Source organism: Eriocheir sinensis, chromosome 53 (genome assembly GCF_024679095.1).
Source record: "Eriocheir sinensis breed Jianghai 21 chromosome 53, ASM2467909v1, whole genome shotgun sequence".
NCBI classification, from domain to species: Eukaryota; Metazoa; Arthropoda; class Malacostraca; order Decapoda; family Varunidae; genus Eriocheir; species Eriocheir sinensis.
This window is the reverse complement of record NC_066561.1, coordinates 11,598,711-11,623,710: the sequence shown is the minus strand read 5'-3', so window position 1 is coordinate 11,623,710 and position 25,000 is coordinate 11,598,711. Positions and strand designations below refer to the sequence as shown.

The window sequence follows — 25,000 nt, the reverse complement described above, 5'->3', positions numbered from 1 at the left end:
AACAATGACAGCATGAAGATCACCGAGACAAGCGTGGCGATTAAATAACAATGACAGATTACCGAAAGAAGCGAAGCAATGAAACAACAACAGCGACAGCAATGACATTATGAAAATATTATAATAGAAAGGGAAACAGCTACGACAATAGGAATAATAATAACAAAAACGTAGCTTCGAAAATAACATTATCGCATCGTAGCTACACAAAAATCACAAAAAACAAAAACAAGAACAACAGCAACAACGATGACAGTACGAAAATATAATGATAGAAAAATGAAAAAATATGATGATAAGAATAATGATAAAAAAAACGCAACAGTGAAAATAACAGAGTCGCATCGTAACTATTTTATTTTTTTCTCCCATTTTTCCCTCCCTCACTTTTTCCCTTACTTTCCCTCCAGTTTTTCCCTCCCTCACTTTTTTCCCTTACTTTCCCTCTCAGTTTTCTCTCCTTTACTTTTTTTCTTATTTTTCCCTCTCATTTTCCCTCCCTCACTTTGTTCTCTTATTTTTCCCTCTCATTTTTCCCTTCCTCACTTTTTTTCCCTTATTTTCCCTCTGATTTTTCCCTCCTTCACTTTTTTCCCTTACTTTCCCTGTCATTTTTCCCTCCCTCACTTTTTTCCCTTATTTTCCCTCTCATTTTCCCTTCCATACTTTTTTCCCTAATTTTCCCTCTCATTTTTCCCTCCCTCACTTTTTTCCCTAATTTTCCCCCTCATTTTTCCCTCCCTCACTTTTTTCCCTAATTTTCCCTCTCATTTTTTCCCTCCCTCACTTTCTTTCCCTCTCATTTTTCCCTCCCTCACTTTTTTTCCCTTAAATTTTCCTTTCATTTTTCCCTCCCTCACTTTTTTCCCTTATATTCTCCTCTCATATTTTCTCCCTCACTTTTTTCCCTTATATTTCCTCTCATTTTTTTCCCTTCCTCATTATTTTCCTGTATTTCCTCCTCTCATTTATTCCTTCCTGACTCTCTTTACATTCTTTTACTAATCGTGTTTTGCTTTCTATTTAATTTTCATGCCCCGAGAGAAATGATTTGGTGGGTTGTTTTTTATATTCTCACAAAAATCAATAAAAAGAAGACAACAACAACAACAACAATGGCAGTGCGAAAAAATCATGATAGAAAGAGAGGGAAATACGTCAATAGAACAGTAAAAACGTAACAGGAAATAACAGCCTCGCATCGTAGCAACAAAAAAATCCACCGCCATCACTGAAAAAAAAAAAAATACTCCATAAAAGTTCAGTGTTGGTGGCTAATAATTATTCATTCAACTCTATTTTGATCACCTGCCTGGCTGCCTCCCATTGTTCACCTTCTTTTGCTTTCCTTTTACTGTTTTTTTTTTTTGTTGTTGTTTGTTTTGAAAGAGCGACGAAGTGAAAAAAAGTTGTCATTTTCAAAACAAATTCCTACTCGTGTTTGTGAAATATTATGGTCTTGCAGCTGTGTGTGTTAAATGGGGGGGGGGGGGGGGCTGTGTGTGTGTGTGTGTGTGTGTGTGTGTGTGTGTGTGTGTATGAATGGGTGGGTGTGTATAACTATTTACTTGGGTGTGTATCTATTTATATATCTATCTATCTGTGCGTATTTATGCTAAGAGTGTGTGTGTGTGTGTGTGTGTGTGTGTGTGTGTGTGTGTGTGTGTGTGTGTGTGTGTGTGTGTGTGTGTGTGTGTGTGTGTGTGTGTGTGTGTGTGTGTGTTATGCAGGCGGTGTGTCAGGCCGTAATGGCATACATTATAAACACATTGTCAGGCCTCGCCCTCGCCTCAGCCAGATTAGTCAGCCCTTTGTGGAGTGACAGGCAGCCCGCCCGATGTCGCCTGGCTCCTTCCCGCCTGCCGCTCTCTGCGTTTCCTGTCGGGTGTCAGTGTGTGTGTGTGTGTGTGTGTGTGTGTGTGTGTGTGTGTGTGTGTGTGTGTGTGTGTTTACAGTAAAGGAAGCAGCTCAAGGGCAAAATAAAAATAATGATGATAAAAAAATCCTGCTCGTCACAGTCCCTATAAAAAAAGAGTTCAGAAGAGTTGCCAAAAGAGGTCAGTTTCGGGAGGAGAGGTGTCTCGGTACTCTCCTCTTGCTTGAACTATTTCGCTTTGCATGCATAAACTATACCTGTGTCAAGTTTACGAGCTGTCGACTTTACGCCATTAAGATATTCCTTTGTACAGTATTGGCGGAGAATGACTCGAAGGGGATAACTGTGCGGCCTTTCTTGCTTGAACTTGAAAATGTAATAGTCTTGCGTATGAAGTATAAAGTCAGCCTCAGAAGTCTTGCAGGCCAGAAGTTGTCTCAAGGTAATTTGTACGGAGTTGCTGATTGTACTGTGAAGGAGCTTATTTTCATTAGCAGGGGAGAGAGAGAGAGAGAGAGAGAGAGAGAGAGAGAGAGAGAGAGAGAGAGAGAGAGAGAGAGAGAGAGAGAGAGAGAGAGAGAGAGAGAGAGAGAGAGAGAGAGAGAGAGAGACAGACAGACAGACAGACAGACAGACAGAGAGACAGACAGACAGACAGACAGACAGACAGACAGACAGACAGACAGACAGACAGACAGACAGACAGACAGAGATTCTGCGAGCGAGCTTCTTCTGTGTGCTTGGCTAATGCTTTTTGGGGGCAGGTGTTGTGGTGTGTTCGGGGCAGTGTCGCCTCAAGGTCTAGTGTTGAGAGTGTACAGCCAGCACGTGGGAACTTCCATAACATTTTGGTTACAATGTTCATGTTTTTTTCTTCAAAATTTAAAATTATTAGTATTAAAAAATAGTTGGTCCATGGTAAATTACATCATCTTGTCTTTTCATTATCCTAAAACTACTTTCCTGGCCCCGTGTTATCAGCGAGGGCAAAACGCCGCGATGCCCCGAAAGCCGAACACAAATTACGGATTCCGCGGAACCGCCGACAGTCACTGCCATTACGAGGATTTTCCCCCAATCACTTGTCTGGCGCGTGTATATATTGCAACACACACACACACACACACACACACACACACACACACACACACACACACACTACGCCGTGGTACAATTGATTAGAGCGCTGCGCTGCCAGGCTTCACGAGCTGACAGGGCGGCGGTTGGAGCCCGCTCAGGCCGGATTCTTTCCGTTGACTACGAGTGGTTACTGTCCCCCCTTGAGCAAGGGGGATGGGGTGTGTGGTGTGTGAGGTCCTGGCAGTACTTAAAGATCGACGATAAAGAGCACTTGCTCATGTCGGGAGGGTACCTGCTGGCAATTACGAGTCCAACACGTGATCAGGCCGTGGTGAATTACACACACACACACACACACATTTGCCATTCATACGCATAGATAGATAGATATATAGATAGATAGATTCCCTCAGATAGATAGCTATACACACACACACACACACACACACACACACACACGTACAGAAAATAATATGTTTTTGATATCTAACAAAGTAACTGAAATGTAGAACATATCATTAAATAAGTAAGCCGAAAAAGATTAGTAATGTTATAAAAATTGAATTTGTTTTCAGTCGTGTCGAAAGCGAGGATTTTTCTTTTCTTCTTCCCTTGTTGAAATTAATTAATCTAATGTCAAACACACACGTCTCATATTTAATCATCTCGCTAGTATGAATCTGATTAAGTAGTACGTACAAAGTATATATCCCTAATTAGACGACGAGTTGAGTAGTCTTCCCCGAGCGGTAAATATCAGAGCAGCGTCCGTCCTGGTTTATTGTAAATTGAGGGAGTTGTAAAATGAGTTGGGTTGTAAGTTGAGTTGAGTTGTAAATTGAATTGGGTTGTAAATTGAGTTGAGCGGTAAATACCAGAGCAGCGTCCGTCCTGGTTGAGTTGAGTGGAATCTTCCCCGAGCGATAAATACCAGAGCAGCGTCCGTCCTGGTTGAGTTGAGTGGAATCTTCCCCGAGGGGTAAATACCAGAGCAGCGTCCGTCCTGGTTGAGTTGAGTGGAATCTTCCCCGAGCGGTAAATACCAGAGCAGCGTCCGTCCTGGTTGAGTTGAGAGGAATCTTCCCCGAGCGGTAAATACCAGAGCAGCGTCCGTCCCGGTGCTCAGTGCTCGAGAGGTTTGATCAGACTCGCGGCACTACTCGCCTGCACGGGAGGGTAATTGTGGTCCCGAGAAGACGTGCCGCAGGACCAAGCTCTGTAGCAAGGTGTGAGCGCCAATACACCGTGTACCCGCGCCATCATTCTCAAGCCCATCCATCTGAATTACACCTCATATTAAAACTGGATAAAAAATAGACATTACTTATAAAGTTCCCATAGTTAGTCGCCGCTCCACCTCTTTACTACAATTGGCACCAACCTTTTTCCAAATATTATCGTTGCCACACGACATCTTAAACAACACCTCATATCAAAAGCGAGTAAAAGATTGATTTTCCTTTTCAAATTATCAAACTGGTCGCCTTTCCTCCGCTTTACTACGATAGACACTAACTTTTAGCCTAATATTAACTATACCAGATGACAAAAGTATAAATTTTTATATCTTCCTTTGCCTAATCTGACAATCCTAATACCTCTGACATGTTTTTTTATTCTTCCGTCTTGTCTTGCCTTATCTGACAATCCCAATACCTTTAACTTGTTATTTTATTATCCTGCGTTGCCTTATCCGACAGTCCCAGTACCTCTAGCATCCTCTTTTAATTTCCTGTCCTGCCTTGTCTCACCTGACAGTCCCAATACCTCTCTAACATGCTTTTTAATTCTCCTCATCCCTTGCCTAACCTGACAGGCCCATTACCTCTAACATGCTGTCTTATTATCCTGTCTTGCCTTGCCTAACCTGACAGTCCCATTACCTCTAACATGCTGTCTTATTATCCTGTCTTGCCTTGCCTAACCTGACAGTCCCATTACCTCTAACATGCTTTTCTCCTTCTTCTTCAGGTACGTCTCACGGGATGAACACCAAAGCCCCTAACTCAGCGTACTGTAAGTTTGGAATTTTATCTTACAAACTTTTTTTCATTGAGTTTCGAAGCCAGATACTTTTATTCAGCAGTGTTGTTTGTCATTCATCTTCAACATATCGGCGCCCAAGCAAACATTTGACAAGCCTTCGTAGGGGTGGGGTGTGGGTGTTTCCATGGGTAGTTTTATGAGGCTAGTGATAGTTTGACAAGGCTTCTTCCTAGGGGTTGTGGTGTGGGTATCTCCATGGGTAGTTTCATAAGGCTTTCGGAGAGGTTGTATTAGTATTTCCATGGGTAGTTTTTATAAGGCTTTGGTAGAGGTTGTGTTAGTATTTCCATGGGTAGTTTTATAAGGCTTTGGTAGAGGTTGTGTTAGTATCTCCATGGGTAGTTTTATAAGGCTTTGGTAGAGGTTGTGTTAGTATCTCCATGGGTAGTTTTATAAGGCTTTCGTAGAGGTTGCGTTAGCATCTCCATGGGTAGTTTTATAAGGCTTTGGTAGAGGTTGTGTTAGTATTTCCATGGGTAGTTTTATAAGGCTTTGGTAGAGGTTGTGTTAGTATCTCCATGGGTAGTTTTATAAGGCTTTCGTAGAGGTTGTGTTAGTATTTCCATGGGTAGTTTTATAAGGCTTTGGTAGAGGTTGTGTTAGTATTTCCATGGGTAGTTTTATAAGGCTTTCGTAGAGGTTGTGTTAGTATTTCCATGGGTAGTTTTATAAGGCTTTGGTAGAGGTTGCGTTAGTATTTCCATGGGTAGTTTTATAAGGCTTTCGTAGAGGTTGTGTTAGTATTTCCATGGGTAGTTTTATAAGGCTTTGGTAGAGGTTGTGTTAGTATTTCCATGGGTAGTTTTATGAGGCTTTGGTTGAAGTTGTGTTAGTATTTCCACGGGTAGTTTTATAAGGCTTTGGTTGAAGTTGTGTTAGTATTTCCATGGGTACTTTTATAAGGCTTTGGTAGAGGTTGTGTTAGTATTTCCATGGGTAGTTTTATAAGGCTTTGGTAGAGGTTGCGTTAGTATTTCCATGGGTAGTTTTATAAGGCTTTCGTAGAGGTTGCGTTAGTATTTCCATGGGTAGTTTTATAAGGCTTTGGTAGAGGTTGTGTTAGTATTTCCATGGGTAGTTTTATAAGGCTATCATAGAGGTTGTGTTAGTATTTCCATGGGTAGTTTTATGAGGCTTTGGTTGAAGTTGTGTTAGTATTTCCACGGGTAGTTTTATAAGGCTTTGGTTGAAGTTGTGTTAGTATTTCCATGGGTAGTTTTATAAGGCTTTGGTAGAGGTTGTGTTAGTATTTCCACGGGTAGTTTTATAAGGCTTTGGTAGAGGTTGCGTTAGTATTTCCATGGGTACTTTTATAAGGCTTTGGTAGAGGTTGTGTTAGTATTTCCACGGGTAGTTTTATGAGGCTTTGGTTGAAGTTGTGTTAGTATTTCCATGGGTACTTTTATAAGGCTTTCGTAGAGGTTGTGTTAGTATTTCCATGGGTAGTTTTATAAGGCTATCGTAGAGGTTGTGTTAGTATTTCCATGGGTAGTTTTATTAGGCTTTGGTAGAGGTTGTGTTAGTATTTCCATGGGTAGTTTTATAAGGCTTTGGTTGAAGTTGTGTTAGTAATTCCATGGGTAGTTTTATAAGGCTTTGGTAGAGGTTGTGTGGGTATTTCCATGGGTAGTTTCATGAGCCTAGTGATAGTTTGAAAAGGCTTCTGCACCATGAACGTGAAAAAAGCACCGACTCATATCCTTTGTGGCCTTGGGAAATAATTGTTGTTAGAGCCGAAAGTGTCTGAGAATAAAGGAGCTAAAATGTGTGTGTGTGTGTGTGTGTGTGTGTGTGTGTGTGTGTGTGTGTGTGTGTGTGTGTGTGTGTGTGCGCGCGTGTGAGAGAGAGGGGGAGGGAGTTCGCAAGTTTCTCTAAGTGCATTGACCTTTCATCAGTATTTCACAAAACAATAACAACTCAAATCCCGTTCAAAACTAAGTCTGTCCATCGCTTTATTAATTATACGACACCTGGAAAAATAATTAACAGCGTTTTCATTGTGAATAAATTAATACAGGAAAAAAGTATGACCTCCCGACTCGTTGGCTTAATATAGATTGTTTGTTTGTTTTTCTAGATGTTTAATGCTTAACTGCTCCTCTGAGGTTTATCACGCTCATTATAATTATCGAACGTTTGTGGCTCTTGTTACGAACGTTTATTAAAGCCAGAGAGGAAGTACGTCGGGATGTCATGAGTGTTTCCCCGTTCACGGCGCGGAATCCTTACAAAACTACCGCCAGGCTCAGGAAACCACCCATGGAAACCCCGACAACCTCTGTGAGAGCCTTTGGAAATAGAGGTACTGAGGCTTCGAAGAGTTTGATAATAGCGACCTAAGTATTAAACGTTGGGATGTCAAGAGCGTTTCCATGGCGCGGAAGCCTTACAACACTACCGCCAGGCTCAGGAAACCACCCATGGAAACCCCGACAGCTCTCTGAGAGCCTTTTGAAATAGAGGTACTAAGGCTTCGAAGAGTTTGATAATAGCGACCTAAGTATTAAACGTTGGGATGTCAAGAGCGTTTCCATGGCGCGGAAGCCTTACAAAACTACCGCCAGGCTCAGGAAAACACCCATGGAAACCCCGACAACCTCTGCCTCGAAGAGTTTGTTAATATGGACCTCAGAATTAATCCACATGCCTTCCCGCCTCACCCCGACCTACCTCTCAACCCCGCCCCGACCCCCTCTTGCCCCAACTCCCTCTCTACCCCTCCCCAACCCCCCTCACCCCGACACCCCCACGCCTCAACGCAATCCCCTCTCGCCCCAACCTCCCTTACCCCAGCCCCCTCTCCGCCCCGTGATCCATTGGGCAAATAATAACTGTCCCTCATTGACCAACACAGTAATAAGCGCGTGAGTCATTATGTACTTGTTGTGGGCGTTCCTCTCCCCCTTGTTGCCACCAGTCCGAGAGGCATAATCAGGACAGCGAACTCATTATTGCGACGACGTGGCCCAAAATTAAAACATGTCAGCTGGATTCAATTACCGACCGCTCTGTTTTTTTTTATTAAGCTTTTTTTTGCGGTGTTTTATGATGTAATTTTTTGTGGTGGATGTGATTTTTTGTATATTTTTTGAGGTTGAGTTTTCGTTTAGGCGTTATTTGTGTGTGTCGGGGGGGTGGGGGGTGGAGGGGTTGCGTGTGTGTGTGTGTGTGTGTGTGTGTGTGTGTGTGTCTGTCTGTCTGTCTGTCTGTCTGTCTGTCTGTCTCTCTCTCTCTCTCTCTCTCTCTCTCTCTCTCTCTCTCTCTCTCTCTCTCTCTCTCTCTCTCTCTCTCACACACACACACACACACACACACACACACACACACATCGGCAGAAATTTATGAGAATATTGAATAAAAAAGAAAGAATAAAGAGTGTAAAATACGTTGTGGGAATTTTGACGTTTTCTTACTATTGCCTCACATAAGTTCCCCGGCCTGTCAATACCAGAGAGAGAGAGAGAGAGAGAGAGAGAGAGAGAGAGAGAGAGAGAGAGAGAGAGAGAGAGAGAGAGAGAGAGAGAATCAACATATTTAGGTGGAAAAGAAATGCAAATACAACAAACCTCATCATGAAGTTATGCTATAAAGTTAATAGTAGTTTTCATATCATTCGTAACCAATAAAAAAAATAACATCCGATAGATAAATGAAATTCGTTCCAATATCAATGTTAAGCTGAACAGGAGAATACGATTACGTGATAGCACGCGGCGCCGGAAATGAACGGAACGGGGAATACAGATTGTTGGTGGAGGGGAAAAATACACCACACGAACGATACTTGTTTAACTCTCTCTATCTCTATCGATCTATCTGTCTGTATATCTGTCTGTGTATCTATCTCTCTCTCTCTCTCTCTCTCTCTCTCTCTCTCTCTCTCTCTCTCTCTCTCTCTCTCACACACACACACACACACACACACACACACACACACACACACACACACACACACACACACACACACACACACACACACACACATTATATTCCAATGAATCTTGTATTTTTTCGGCGTTGATGGGTCCGCCTATCAGTGGTTGAATTAAACTTGCCACGCGCTCTGATAATGCACAAAGAAACAAAAATGAAATATATATAATGTGTGTTGGAAGGGAAGGGGGGCAGTTGAGTGTGTGTGTGTGTGCGCGCGCTTTACAGGAATTGGGTCAGGTTCGTAGAGAGAGAGAGAGAGAGAGAGAGAGAGAGAGAGAGAGAGAGAGAGAGAGAGAGAGAGAGAGAGAGAGAGAGAGAGAGAGAGAGAGAGAGAGAGAGAGAGAGAGAGAGAGAGAGATTTACATAGATTTACATAGAAAATCAGACCACACAGACCCCTTGGTCCACACTAGGTGATATGTCCTTAAACCTAAGTGATTCTACATTAATCAGATGTCTCCGAAACTTTTCATTTCTACTCTAGTTAATATTAAGTTGAAGGAAGTGACGGTCGAGCTTGTTTTTAAAGGAGTCAATCGTGTTACATTGGATCACTGATGGTGGAAGCTTATTCCATTCTCGCACTACAACGTTGTTGAAGAAAAATTTGGTGCCGTCTGAATTTACTTGTCTACATTTAAGTTTTGTACCATTATTCCTCGTTCGCAAAGTGTCATCGATCATAAACAATTTTGATCTGTCCACATTCGTAAATCCATTAAGTATTTTAAAACGTTCGATCAGTTTTCCTCAAAGGCGACGTTTCTCAAGAAAGAACATGTTAAGGGTGGAAAGCCTTCCTTCGTAGGATTTGTTGCGCAAGAAAGGGATTATTTTTGTTGCCCGACGTTGAACACCTTCTAATTTAGCAATGTCCTTTGCATGATGGGGAGACCAAAACTGTACCGCATATTCCAAGTGGGGTCTGACTAAATAATTGTAGAGCGGAAGTATTACTTCTCTATTTTTTAATAAAAAGTTTTTTTTTGATGAAGGCCAACATTCTGTTCGCTTTATTTGCTGCATCGATGCATTGCTGTGAAGATTTGATGTCTGACGTGATTCTGACCCCCAAGTCCTTAACGCATTGAACGCTTTTGAGTCTGACGCCGCGCATTTCGTAATCGAACTTCTTATTTCTTGTTCCGACTTGAAGGACCTGGCACTTGTCTACATTAAAGAGCATCTCCCATCTATCATACCAAGCTGAAATTTTATACAAATCCTCTTGGAGTCTTTATCTGTTTTCGTCAGTGAGAACCGAGTTATCAATCTTTGTGTCGTCTGCAAATTTACTTATGAGATTATTGATTCCAACATCCACATCGTTGATGTAAATAAAGAAGAGCACTGGGCCAAGAACCGAGCCCTGAGGAACGCCACTAGAGAGAGAGAGAGACAGACAGACAGACAGACAGACACAGGTTGGCTGGCAGACAGACAGACAGACAGAGAGAGAGAGAGAGAGAGAGAGAGAGAGAGAGAGAGAGAGAGAGAGAGAGAGAGAGAGAGAGAGAGAGGGGAGTTTACGTTCGACTCGTTTCCTAATTATAAGTTTTGGTAATGAGCTAATTTCCAAACATGTCTTCAGCGTGTTTTCGTTTCGCCGGTGACTTCCTTACAATTTCATTTCCTTCATCCCCGCAGCTTAAAGTTTGCATCAAGCTCGTGTCGTCTATCTGTGAATTAAAATGGTGGTAGTATTATCCCAGGGTCGACAGATTTCTAAGTTTGTATTCCTAAACGTCTGTGCGCCTCAGTTCGTCTGTTCGAAAAGCCTCTCGTAGAAGTTTTTTTTTATGTCTCCGCCTATTGCGCCGGTAGGCTTGCTTGAGGGGCCTGAATGGTATTCGGCCCCAGCCCGTCATGGCGCAGGCAAGTGTTTATAGTGGCGCCATCTTCTCTTGGCTGGTTGCTGGGCCTTCCATGGACTGTTTTGTGATGCCAGTGATAGTTTTACACGACTTCAGCTTCTTGAACGGTTAATCGTCTCTGTGGCCTTAGGAATTAGTCGTAGTTGCTGGGCCTTCCATGGCTGTTTTGTGATGCCAGTGATAGTTGTACGTCCTCTGCACCTTGAACGGGAAAGTCACCCATGAAAACCCGGTTAATATTCTCTGTGGTTTTGGGAAATAGTCGTAATGGGAGCCCGATACGTTTAAGAAGTTGCTGGGCCTTTCATGGACTGTTTTGTGATCCCAGTGATAGTTTTACACGACTTCTGCTTCTTGAACGGGAACGTCACTCATGAAAACCTGGTTAACCTTCTCTGTGGCCTTAGGGATTAGTCGTAGTTGTTGATTTTCATGAGCTGTTTTGTGATGCTTGGAACAGTTTTACACGTCCTCTGCACCTCGAGCGGGAAAGTCACTCATGGAAACCCGGTTAACCTTCTCTGTGGCCTTGGGAAATAGTCGTAATTGGAGACCGACATGTTTAAGAATATGGAGCTTAATGTTTGGAGTGGTGGGGAGGGGAGGAGCGAGAGAAAGACAGAGGATCAAGTGGAGGGATGGAATTGAGTGTACATCTTTGACAGGTCTCGCTCTGGTTCCTTCTTCTGCTCTGACGAATAATTGTTGTCATAAAATGTGTGGTAGCTGGGTTTCACAAGCAAAAGAGTAGGTGGCACAGACTTTGTGACGCACACACTGAAAGACTTAATCCCTACTGGGGTCGGCCACTCTTGTTTGTTATCGCCAGTATATTCTGTCCTCTGCATCCACTTCGTTCAGACCCAGCTGCCTCATATCTCTCCCAATCCCGTCCCTCCATCTAAATCTATGTCCTCTTGACCTTCTCCCCTCCTCCTGTTCTGGTCTGTTCTGGTCCCTAACATACAGTCTTGTTCCAGGCGTGGTGCGGACGGTGGTGGCGCTGGACAGGGAGACGGCGCGCGGCTACTGGCTGTCCATCGTGGTGTCCGACGGGGGAGCGGCGCCCCTCACCGACACCTGCCACGTGAGTGACGCTCCCCGCTGTGTGTGTGTGTGTGTGTGTGTGTGTGTGTGTGTGTGTGTGTGTGAGAGAGAGAGAGAGAGAGAGAGAGAGAGAGAGAGAGAGAGAGAGAGAGAGAGAGAGAGAGAGAGAGAGAGAGAGAGAGAGAGAGAGAGAGAGAGAGAGAGAGAGAGAGTGAGTGTGTGTGTGTGTGTGTGTGTGTGTGTGTGTGTGTGTGTGTGTGTGTGTGTTTGAGAGAGAGAGAGAGAGAGAGAGTATGTCTGTGCGTGAGAATCCTTCATATTCTTGGTGTTCCTCATCATCAAAATTATTTCAAATTACATTAAATATTTACATTTTTTCAGCATCTCATTGAGCTAAGATTGCTTACTATAATGTGCATGTCAATATTAACTGTGACATTCAGCTGTCTGTTCATAATCAGTCAACCAAACCCTTGTCTGGTTAATAGAGCTGGAAATCCTGTAAACCACAAAACCACAACCAGTACGAAAAAAATATCTAGCGGCTCTGACTGAAAAGAGAGACTCGGGACGGAAATACCTGTGTGTGTGTGTCTGTGTGTGTGTGTGTGTGTGTGTGTGTGTGTGTGTGTGTGTGTGTGTGTGTGTGTGTGTGCGCGTTCCAACCTTCACTTATGCCAACATCTCGTCCAAATCAAACATCCCTCTCATTTTAATTAAACATTTCATGAACTCAACTTCTAATGAGTTACCCAGTTTCTCAGTCCAAGAATAATCTTTGCCATTCTAACCTGATCTGTAGGAAAAATTTCTGCCCACTGTGCTTACGTGAAAATATAACCCGACCTGCCTTGTGGAGAGCGACGGGTCTGTCTGGGCGTTGTGTGATGCACCGCGGCAGAATGGTGGAAATGATATTCGCGCCCCAGAACCCTTTTGAGCCTGGACCTGATAAAAGCGACCCATTCAACCGGCTCTCATAGTTGAATCAAAAGGAGGGCGGAGGAGAGGAGTCAGCTGGATTTGTGGCTTTCTTCGCCCCTCTGCCCACAACATTCTTTGCCTCTTGGGGACATGGAGCCTTAAGTAGACTGGCCTGGGGTTATCCTGTGTAGCATCCTGATTCTCAGCCTCTAAGGGACAGGAAACTTTAAAAAGACTCCCCTTGGGTTATCCTATGTATAAGTAGTCATGCCCCATCTTGATTCTCAGCCCTAGGAGACGGGAGGCTTTAAGAAGACTGCCCTGGGGTTATCCTCTGTAGAGTTAGTCAGGCGCTATCTTGAATGTGCCGCGCAGTTTATATTTTCACATAAGCACAGTGGGCATAGATTTTTTTTTCAGCTCAGGTTAGAATGGCAAAGGTTATTCATGGACTGAGAAATTGGGTCTCTCCATGAAATGCTAAAAATGAGAGAGATGTTTGACCTGGAGGAGAAGTTGACATGAGTGAAGGTTGGAACACACACACACACACACACACACACACACACACACACACACACACACACACACACACACACACACACACGCACAGCGTACTTTATTTTGTTGTTGTTTTTTGTTTTGTTTTGTTTTTTACTCTTGAACTGCCTCTCTTGCTGTAAACACACACACACACACACACACACACACACACACACACACACAGTACCCTCCCACCATCCTACCTTTTAACCAATCCTCCTTCAGGTCTTCGTGGAGGTCGAGGACGTGAACGACCACATGCCCCAGACGGAGGAGCCCGCCTACCACACCTACGTGGCCGAGAACCTGCCGCCAGACACCTCCGTCATAGCGCTGCGGGCCTCGGACGGCGACCTGGCGCCCTCCAACATCTCCTTCGCCATCACCAAAGGGAACCAACTGGCGCGCTTCAAGATACACCCGCAGACAGGTAAGGAAGGGGAAACTTGTTTATCTTTGTTTACATCCGTGGACGCAAAAGTCCAGTGCAAAGAAAAACAAAAACAGGGTGAAAAATAGCCCCCCAGATATCACCAAAGAGCACGCTTCAAGATACGCCAACGGACAGGTAAGGAAGGGAGCAGCCTGTTTTAATTTTATTAATATCCGAGAGAAACAAAGCGTTTTCAACTATTACAAATGCATTTTCACGTCGAATGAGGTAAGGAAATATAGGTGTAAAGAAATCATTGAAGTAAGAACATTGCACTTCCAATGAATAGCTTATCAGTGTCAGTTCGGTGCGGAAGAAAAAAAAACTTTTGCAGTGGAAACAGAAACAGGGGAAAGAAAAGACCGCAAAACCTCACCAAAGGGAACCAATTACTCCGCTTCAAGATACCCCCACAAACAGGTTAGTAAGGTTCTTGTTTACATCCGAGGAAGCAATTTAAGGGCAAACAAAATATAAACAGGGGAAGAAAAGTGTGCAAAACATTACCAAAGTGAACCCATTAGCGCGCTTCAAGATACACCCGCAGACAGGCAAGGAAAGAGCAACCTGTCTATTTCTGTGTACACTCTTAACAAAAAGTTTTCGAACACCTGGCACGATGGATGTGAAAATGAATCGATTGCAACTAGTCGCCTCGGAATGGTTGGCACCCCTGATTGTGATGACGCATCTGAATCCATTACTGTATATGATACGTTTCGATCCTGTGTTGATGGCCGCAGTAAGTCATGCGCTAGTTAGTTTCAGTGGAGACCCCACAAGACCGGCGCAATCATTATTATTCTTCACACTGAAGGCCTCAGTTATCTCCAAACAGCACGGCGGATTGGTGTGTCCATCTCTACTGTATCACTATGGGCCAACAGGTATTTGGAAACAGGCTCCACTAGTGACACGCCTCGAAGCTTCGATGCAGACTTAACAGATAATCGGCACAGGCGGTTCATACACTCATTATTATATCAGTGCCTCTCATCCTTATATATCTTACACTTAACCAAGGTGTCGCAGTATGTGGTTTAAGTATTGATTTTGGCAGATATTTTAATTTTACATACTTTTACTGGCAGTTATACTCAAACTACCACCTGGAATTATCATTCCCTCATTTGAATAGGAATGACGTCAGCCACAGCATTTAAACTGACTGATAACGTCCTGAAGCGGAATGGGTTACAATTGTTTTTTTTATCCTCACGACAGCCTAAAAAAAATTGTCTATAATTTCTGTAACGCAATGACGACCTAATGTCAGTGACCCGGTGCTAAATTAGTTAATACCAGAATGCCGTCATCCTACAGACGATAAAACGCACTGGTGGCGAGGAATTATCACCGCAACATATAACCAATTATAAAAATACGGTTAAGCTATAGTCACACTGACCCTACGACCTGATAACGACCACCAGCGACCCCGAAATGCTGCGATTGACACCCACCGCTTCCCGACCACGCTGGTGGCCGAGCAGTCGTGCTACCGAACGGCTACCGGCGGGCGTCCAGTGTGAGTTCAGTGGGAGGCCGGACGGCGACCATGGTAAAATTTGCACCTTGACCTGACACTTGGAGCCACGTCAAGACGCCCACCATGCACCGACCGGTTACCGACAGGCCGCGTACCGGTCGCCGATGATCGGCGACCGCTAGGCGGTCTGTCGCAATGAAGACGGCGATCTCCCGTAACGACCGGTCGTATGTCGGTTGCCGTCCAGTAGACCAACGGTCACACGATCGACGCCGTCCGGTCTGTAGGGATCGGCAACGACAACACGGCGATGGCCTGCCACAAGACGCCACCCGGACGCCGACAGATACCACAGTGGTCGGCGTCCTGTATGTGTCGTATAAAAACCTGCACAGTCTGGGGCGGCGATCACACTTTTACCTATACGTTCAGTGTACATACCGACGATGACAGCCCCCCTTGCACCTCACTTGGCCCTGCCCGTGCTGCGCCTGATGCAACAAGTTCGTGATGACTTCACGACCTGCTAAAGCTACAGTCACACTGACTTTACGACCTGCTAAAGCTACAGTCACACTGACTTTACGACCTGCTAAAGCTACAGTCACAGTGACTTTACGACCTCCTAACGACCACCTGCGACCCCAAAAGGCTGCGAATCACACCCACCGCTCCCCGACCACATAGGTGGCAAAGTAGTCGTGCGACCGAACGGCTACCGGCGGTCGTTTAGTGTCCGTTTAGTGGCCGTCCAGTGGGTGGCCGGACGACGACCATGGTAAGATTCACACCTTGACCTCGCACCCTTAGTCAGGCCAAGACGCCCCCCATACGCCGACCGGTGACCGACAGGCAAGGACCAGTACGCGTCCTGTCGCAATGAGGACGGCGACCTCCCTAAACGACCTGCTGCTGACGTGTTACAGTATATTTTATTATCACCCAGTTATATTACACATTTCTCATTCTTATTTCTAATGAAAGAAATTAAAATATTCTGTGCTTCACTGCAGCAAAGGACGGATATTTGTGAGGCGCCCCCCCCCCTCCCCCCCCGTCCCCTATATGCCGCAGACATGCAAAAAATGCTCCAAGCAATCTTGGTTTAACCTGTTGTTAGTATGTATGTTGCATTATATTCGTTCTAAAGCATTTCCATCACCCTGGGCAGAGCAGGAGATGAAATTAACAATTCTTTTTTAAATGGATAAAAGCCATTAGCTCTACAGACTCTCACTGTTACTGCTGTGCACATCATGTCCTGCAGTAACTTATTTTGGTTAGGCAGAGGTGACCCATGCACATTTGGCCGTGTGCTTGACCCGTGGAGCAGGTTTAGTCGGGACGGAGCTTGGGCGGGCCGAGGGGCGTGGGACGTCACTGCTCAGGAATGTACCTCATTTCCGGGCAAGGGTGGTTTGATCTACCACCGGTCGCCGCACAACTCGCCGTGTGGTGGAAGGCCAGACGTCGACCACGGCCAGTGACAGATGAAAAGTGGACGGCGACCATCAGCGACCTCCTACTATCTGACGGCAACCAGACGGCGTCCGCTGCCATCCGGTCGCCGTTCAACGGTTAATGGTCACCTGTCGGCCACCGGTGGCAGTCCGCTTGCCGTCCAGACGCAGTCCATTCGGCCACCGGACGGCAACCTGTTTTACGACCGGTTCGACTCCACCCTTTATATCTCCATGGGAGAGAGGGAGGGAGTGGATTGAAGCAGGGAGTGGAGAAAGGTAAGGAATGCAGGGAGTGGACCTGTTGTAACCCGTAATCCGGGTCACACAGGGGAGACGACACACTGTTTGTACTAGTGAACCTTGACTTAAAATTCTGGTACTTTAGGAGTATTTAAAGGAGTTCGTAAATGGGGTGATGAAACGGTGTCGCCTTTCTTATATGTATTTTATTCTACCTTAATACTACTTAATATTACAGAGGGTAAAAATATTGTTTAAACCAGCGACTGGCTTACTAGACTCAATGAGTCTTCAGGTTTTCTTTCACTATTGGTTACTGACGTTAACACTGGTATAATATTGAGTAAAAACTCACACAATAAAGTATCATAAAAATATAATCCTAAGTAAAACTAAGATAATAGAACACAACAGATATGTTAGATACGCTTTCCTCTATGGTACCACATTACTCCATACTCACAGTAGCAACGATGAATGTTCTACCCATGTTGTCTAGGGAAGGACAACTGAGTGTCCAGCAACGAACAGAGTGCTGGTTGATCTGAGGTCAAGCCTGAATAAATGCTTCTTATATAGGCAGACATACATACAGACATCGCGAGGGTAATACGTCAGGCGTGTGAGTCATACATCAAACTCACACCGAGCTCATACAATAATCTACCTAACCGACATGCTTAATTCACGCGGTGACGCAGCTTTGTTTTCATAACATTTTGTTCCGCGGTTGATCGTGTTTTGGCCGCGGTGATTGTGTTTTGGCTTAGAGAGATAAGCGGGTGCGTTAATGGGCAATTGCAATTGTGTATAGGTTGGTAAATGAACAGTGCATTTGGGGACAATCATGTGTTGGAGTCCGTGTTGTGTTTTAGCGGTCGATACCGCTGTTGTCATCGGAAAATATTGCCGGAGAAGATGATGACACTGGAGCGAGTGGTGTCGCAGCCCGCGGGGCACCACATACCCCCCCCGTTAAAATCACGCCACGTCCTCGTGGCACGAAGCGTTCCGCCCGGCGGACGACCATGGAGGGCCAAGACGGGGAAGGCGGGATCGTGGGGGAGGAGTCCTGCGAGAGACGGGACCTGACGAGACAGAAGAAGGCCACCCCACCGGCGACGAAGACGACGCCGAGGAGGAGCAGCCACCCCCACCAAGGGAGGAAGGGGTCGAAGGCGGGGACCGGAGAGACGGATTCCTGGAGCGCATGAAGTGCTGGAGGGAGGTCCAGCGGGGGGCCAGAGACGACCCGGGCGACGGCGGCGGGAGGAAGGGGCCAAGGGGAGTCTTGGCCAGGAGCGATGAGACCACGTCACGTCCGATGTGGAAGGGGGCGCGATGAACCGTCAGCGGGGCGTCACCGTCCATAGTAGCAGAGGCAGGGAGGCTGAAGGCGTCGGAGTGGGCACTACAGCCCATACCGAAGCTGAGGAGTCCCGTCCCGTTGATGGTCTGCCTGTATTTGGAGACCGGGCTGTCCGGGCAGACCATGGTGACCACCTGGGGAGTATCGGTAGCGAAGACCCAGCCCGCAGGAGACGGGATGAAGACCGGGGAAGACTCTGAGGAGACTTAGAACACAGCGAGAGGGCGTCTGGGCGATCGAGAAAGAGAGCGATCTCGCAGCGCTGGACAGAAGTCGAGTAGACAGGGGCGACAGGGGGACATACATAGAGCAGGTGGTGTTTATTACAGCGGTCCAAGGAGTCTAAGAGCATATAGTGAGTGCGGTCTTCAGAAACCGCAAGGTAAGTGGAAAGCGTGTCGGTGTGCAGAAAATATGGCGTGCCATCAAGATGAAAAGGCAACGCGTCCATTTTAAACACATCGAACACGTCAGAGGGATCCCCTTTCATGGGGATTTGTAAGTAGAAGTGAAGGGTTCCTGAGGAAAGCGTACCTTTAGAAATAACCCTAGAGACATCTCTATACAATGCTAAATATTCATGTGCTGCAGGGAAAAGTAAGCCTGGGTAATGGAGTGACGCATTGCTGAGCACACGAAATAGTACATCATTCGGAAGGAGGAGAGGGGAAACCTGCGTTTGGGACAGCTGCTGAAGGCCAAGCTTGAGATTCAGAGTATCATGATTCAGGTCACTAAGTGCCAACTGAATGAGAAGGATAGTCTCCAAAATACGCATTTCCCATTCAATTTGCAAGGTTTTTAGTGAGAACTGACGGATAATAGCTGAGGCCAAAGCCGAGGCGGACTCTAGACGGGAGATGGCAGAATGAACATGACGGAGGTCCCGAACTGTGGCGTTGAGGACTTCCTGATGGAGGTTAAGTTGACGTCTCTCTTCTGTGGACAGAGTGTAGAGCTGGGAGAGCTTCCGTGTATCACATCTATTTGGGCCTGAGTGGCCGTACCGAAAAGGAGGTTTGCTACCGAGCCAAGGAAATCCACGGCCCTCGCTTCTGGCGAGTCCGAAACGGGCTTCCATCTCTACCACTCATAGCCGACAGAAAGCTGTTAAGATCTTTGAATAACTTCTCAAACTCAATGTGAAAAGAGTCTAGAGTGCGCCTGAGTAGACCAACAGTAGGGAACGATTGATTCATATGTTCAATCGACCATGAAACTTCCGCTGTTAGATTTGCCACGTTGATGAGAGGACGTTGGATGTCGTCCGTCTTGATGACGACGGGGACAATATAGTACCGTCCTGTCAACAGCATCTTAAAGACTGGGGAGAAGACGAGGCCGGGACGAATGGGTTGCTCCTGGAGGGATCAAGGGAAGACAAGGAGAGGGCAACACCCAGGATCTGTAATTATAGGGGGCATCAGTTCGTTGGTCGTTGGCGATACTCAAGAGGGTGTTCCATCACATTGGGGAGAGAAGGGGGTACCGTATTGGATCGTAATGAGCGACTGACACAGGGCTCTGAAGGAGCTGAGGGAACCAATGAGGGGACCTCTGAAGCATCTGAGGAGACAGGAGCCGGTGAGGAGAGCTCAGAAGGAGCTGGAAAGGACAATGGCAGCGGCTCCTCGGGGGAATAAGTCATGGGGAGTGGGTCCACTTTTACTACTTGATCAGGGAGAGGGTATGCACGCCTGACATTAGGAGAGTCATGGAAGCCAAGAGAGTCCTCGTGAACGACCTGAACATTATTTGTGTGAACTGTCTTGATCTTACCACCTCTAACCTGACGCAGTCGTAAGACTACAGGGCTTATTTTTTCTAGCACCCTAAAAGGTCCATTGAACAAGGGCTGGAGCTTCTTTGGTTCGCCCTTTGTACATACATGCCTTAAGTAGACCCGATCTCCTACTACCACCTGTTTGGGTTTGGATTTCGTAAACATTCTTTCTGACTCCTGCCATCCTATATCTATATTGGTCTGACATAGTTTATAGGTCCGCTGCGCGACACTAGAAGTAAATGCTTTATAGCTGTCAACATCATAACAAGGTTGGAGTTTATTCTCAAGCACTTCAAAAGGAACATTTGGGTCCAGAGAGAAAAGCAAGAAAAATGGTGAATCTTTCAGAACACGATGGTAGGCAGTGTTGTAGGCATGTGTTGCAACCGGAAGCATTTGGTCCCAGATACCGCGATTGTCCTCGCACAAAGTTCTCAAGATATTTATTAAGGTGCCATTAGGCCTTTCTATCACACCGTTTGCAGACGGGTGATAAGGAGTTGTCCTTAGATGATCAATCTGTAACAACTGAGTCAACTCTCGTAAGAGAGTGTTGACGAACTCCTTTCCTTGATCCGTGACTAGAATCGGCGGGATGCTGTGTACACAGACTACGTTCTTGTAGAACGCAGCTGCCACTTCCTTGGCTGCCTTCGTACGAAGGGGGGTTGCTACCAAGAAGCGTGACAGGACGTCTATCACTGTCAGTACATACCTATAGCCTTCGTCTGAAACAGACAAAGGTCCGACAATATCCATATGGACTCTGTCAAACGGTTGGCCAACCTCTGGATACCTCATAAGTGGAGCTGGCGGGGATCCCCTCTTCTTAAACCGACAACAGACAGGACAAGATCTGACATATTGCTCCACGTCCGCCTTCATTCCCGGCCAGTACGCAAACTTGCGACAGCGTGCCAACGTAACCTTAGTGCCTCCATGCCCTGCAGGTAGCATGGAATGCGCCAAAGCTAACGCGTTAGGAATGTAGCTTGGTGGAACGATAACCAGTCTGGTCTGCTTGGTGTAGTCCTCGCTAACATCGCGGGAGAGACTGCCGTTCTCACACACTTCACTAAGAGGCAGTTTTTTGAAGTGCCTCTTAGCTGCATTTAACGTTACAGTGCTCCTCTCTGCAACCTTTCTCTCATCTCTCTCATGTACGTTACCACCGGTGGTTTGTTCAAAAGCATACTTCAATTCTCTCAGTTCAGGATCGCGATCCTGGTGCTCCATGAGTCCAGCAAGACTCCAATGGAGAAACTTATCCTGTTTGTCATGTCCCTCCGGAGAGGCGACAGACATGTCCTGTCCACCCGTAAGGGTGACAGACATAATTCGAGCATCCAATTCGCCTTCTATCACGTCACTCTCCTGATTCCTAATCCTTGACAAAAAATCTGCTACCATGTTGCTGGAGCCTGGGAGATAATCAATACTAAAGTCAAACTCTCCTAGAAGTGTCTGCCAGCGTGCAATCCTGCTGCTAGGTACTGTGCTTTTTAACAGCCAAGTCAGTGGTCTATGGTCCGACAGGATGTGTATCCTATAACCCAAGATAAGGGGTCGGTTAGTACTGAGGCCATAGATGACTGCTAAAGCTTCTCTCTCTACCGCTGAGTAGTTACGTTCTGCTCCATTCAGGGTTCTACTAAAATATGCTATGGGACGTAAACTACCATTTTCATCCTTTTGTTGCAACACACCACCTATTGCCTTATCTGACGCATCTGTGGTGAGATTGAAGGGCTTCCGGAAATCCGAAAAGGCTAAAACAATGTCAGTCGTTAGACTGTTCTTTAGTGTGCTAAATGCATGCAATGCCTCTTCATTCCACTCCAGATGTGTCTTATCATTCTTGGTTACTTTCCTCCCTTTGAGTAAATTATTAAGTGGGGATGCTATCTTGGCAAAGTCTTTAATGAATTTCCTATAAAAGTTAACCAATCCCAGGAAACCTTGAAGTTCTTTGACTGTTTTTGGAGGAGTGAGTTGTTGCACCGCCTGTACCTTTGAGGGCTGAGGCTTCAAGCCAGAAGCACTAACAATGTGACCCAGATAATCTACTTGCTCTTTGAAAAAGGAACACTTATCTAGTCTTAAGGACAGGTGAGCCTTCTGCAGTCTGTCCAAGACGGCATGGAGGTTCTTTAGGTGATGGTCCATGTCTTTCCCTTGTACTATCAAATCATCAAGGTATACATGTACAATTCTTCCTGTCAGACCTATGAGAACTTGATTCATGATCCGTTGATAGGCTGCAGGTGCTGTTTTTTAATCCAAAGGGACTGTAGTGAATTCATAGAGGCCATAAGGTGTCGTGAAGGCTGTCAAGTGTTTAGATTCCTCTGCCAATGGGACTTGGTGGTAGCCTGGCGCAAATCAAGGGAGGTGAATACTTTACTTTCCCTAACTCTTGCAAATGGAGGTTAATGTTAGGGAGTGGATGTTTGTCATCAATCAATTCATCGTTCAGAGCGCGGAAGTCGAGACAAAGTCTGACTCCACCATCCTTTTTAGCAACAGGGACTAGAGGTGCGCTGTAGGGTGACGCACTAGGGCGTATAATACCCTGGGCCTCAAGGTCCTTGAGCTGAATCTCTATTTCTTTATGATATTTTACTGGTATTGGGTATGGCTTTTTATATATAGGCTTGTCATTTTTAGCCTTAAAGTGTGAACATAATAGGGGTAATAGTGAGTGGCTCGTTTTTAGAGCAAACACATCAGGATACTTGCGGGTTAAGCCCTTCAGACAGCAATTTTCCGTTGTGAGGGTAAAATAGCTCGTCTATCAGCTTATCGAGTACCATCTGCTTACTTGACTGGGTGACAGGCGGCTTTGTAGCTGTTTTTGTGACAGCCGCTACACATTCATTAGTCGATGATTGATAGTATTCTGAGTGACAAGAATAAATGTGTCCCATCACTTCACCTGTTGGCATCTCAATAGTTTCTTCAGTTGGGTTAGCAAAGGGAATGATGAATTTGCCTTTGGTTTGTTTGACGTTAGGAGTTAAGGTTACTAACCCGGGAAATAAAAATGAAGAAGGGATATCATTGGACCTTGGGAGAAATAAGGCTTGCTGTGCTCTGCCAATCTCTGCCTCCAGAGTGACATACCCTGCCGTGCCTGGTAGCAAGGACGCCACGTTAATAGCGTATGCTTTCACTGGTACTTCCTCCATCTCGTCTAAAGTAGGTTTAAGGTCGGTTAGTCAATCTTCTGGGTACGGGCTCATATCGTCCGCAGCCAGGGAATGAACTTCCACTGGGTAGGCGCCCACCATTACACTAAACTGCCCAGGTGTGGCCAGCGGTGCAGCTACCACATTTTGTCTCCACATAAATTCTAGGCCCAACAAAACTGCTGTTGGTAACACTATACCTTGTGATATTACTACAAACTTTTCTATAATTTCTCCGTGCCCAAAGTCTACTACTACTTCGGCTATTCCTTTATTAGGGATTGAGTCCGATCTACCCCTTGTATGGAGAGAGGTTCTGTAACTATCATCTTCCCGCCTACCTTCCTAAATAAATCTTCTTCTATTAGGGACGCTCCTGCTCCTGTGTCTAGCATTGCGTAAACCATCTCCTTTGGTGCATTAGCGCCTACGCATAATCTCAACGTGAGGGCGTTGGTAGGGCCGTGGACTGCCGCAGCTACTCTGGGGTCGTTTTTTTGTTCTTCTCGTGGTCAGGGTTGACCCAGGAGCTACAGGGTGAGGGACCGTGTACTCCGGGCGCCAGGCAGCGCAAGGCGAGACAGGCTGACGCCTGTTTCGAGTGGGCTGGTACTGAGGTACCGAGAGCCCGTTGGTGGGTGGTAGGCACCCCTATACTGCCTTCCATATGTGCAATCGCGAGCCATGTGTCCTACATACCCACAAGCATAACATGTGGGTGGCGTGGGCGCGTTCCCATATGGGCGTGTAGGTGGCGCGGCGTGCCGTCCTCCCCTTTGGGGTATCGGGTAACGTGACTGGCCTGGAGGGCGTGGAGGACGGGCTTGTGAGACATGTTTGGGTCCGGATGCCTGGGTGGAACAGACGTTCAGCACTTTTATTTCTTTGGCGATATCGGCATCGGATAGCTTCGACTCTGGATAAGCTTTAATATACTCATACCCTTTCTTTAATACCTTCTGTGGGTCCCCCTTTTCTTCCTCCGTTAGGATGAGTAAGACGGCCGGAGGGAAAGCCTCTCTGAGCCGTAAAGCGGTTATCTCAGTTAGCAAACTGGCATTGTCAGGCTTGAGAGCGATCAACTCGTCTCTCAATGTCTCCAGGCGGATGAGGAAGGCGCGGATGTTTTCTCCTGTCCGCCGTTTTGCCTCTCCCAATTCTTTCTGGAGGACCGAAAAGGTCCTTACTGTGGGAAACACACGTAGGAAGTCTTCCTTTACTTTTTCCCAATCCTGTCCACATCTAATGATACAACCGAGTAGATGATCGCGCGCTGCTCCCAGGGCATATTGTTTGGCTAACTCAATCTTTCCGGTAGTGTCCCAATTTGCCTGTGTCCGGCTTTCAATATCCTCTATCCATTTCTTTGCTAGCTTATGGCATTGGAGGTTTGGTGCTTTGCTACTTTTTTCTTCTCCACCACAAAAATATAAGAGTCCCTGCACTCTACTAAAATCATTCAAGGTATGACGGCTAAGTAGCGTGACAAGATCATCATGGGCAAGGGTGATCGATTTTCCATCTCCTTTTTTGGGGGGAGGGTTCTTGCCTTCGTCTGGCATTTTTAACTCTAAAGTCTTATTCCCGTAATTCCAAGAATAACTGTCTTCTCCCTCGCTTTCGGATGTGGACATACACCAGTACAATACCAATATAAACCAATATAAATCGCAAGTTTCACCACAAGTTTCACCACATGTTTCACC

General features: G+C 45.9%; 1 protein-coding gene across 1 annotated transcript in view; it reads left to right on the top strand.

The window, feature by feature from the left end:
- Positions 1-25,000, top strand: part of LOC126983128 (protocadherin Fat 3-like) — a 46,817-nt gene that overhangs the window by 14,179 nt on the left and 7,638 nt on the right. Inside the window, exons 2-3 of the mRNA XM_050835626.1 lie at positions 11,680-11,899; positions 13,552-13,756. Of these exons, the coding sequence (XP_050691583.1) occupies positions 11,680-11,899; positions 13,552-13,756 (425 nt within the window). The remainder of the gene's footprint in view (positions 1-11,679; positions 11,900-13,551; positions 13,757-25,000) is intronic.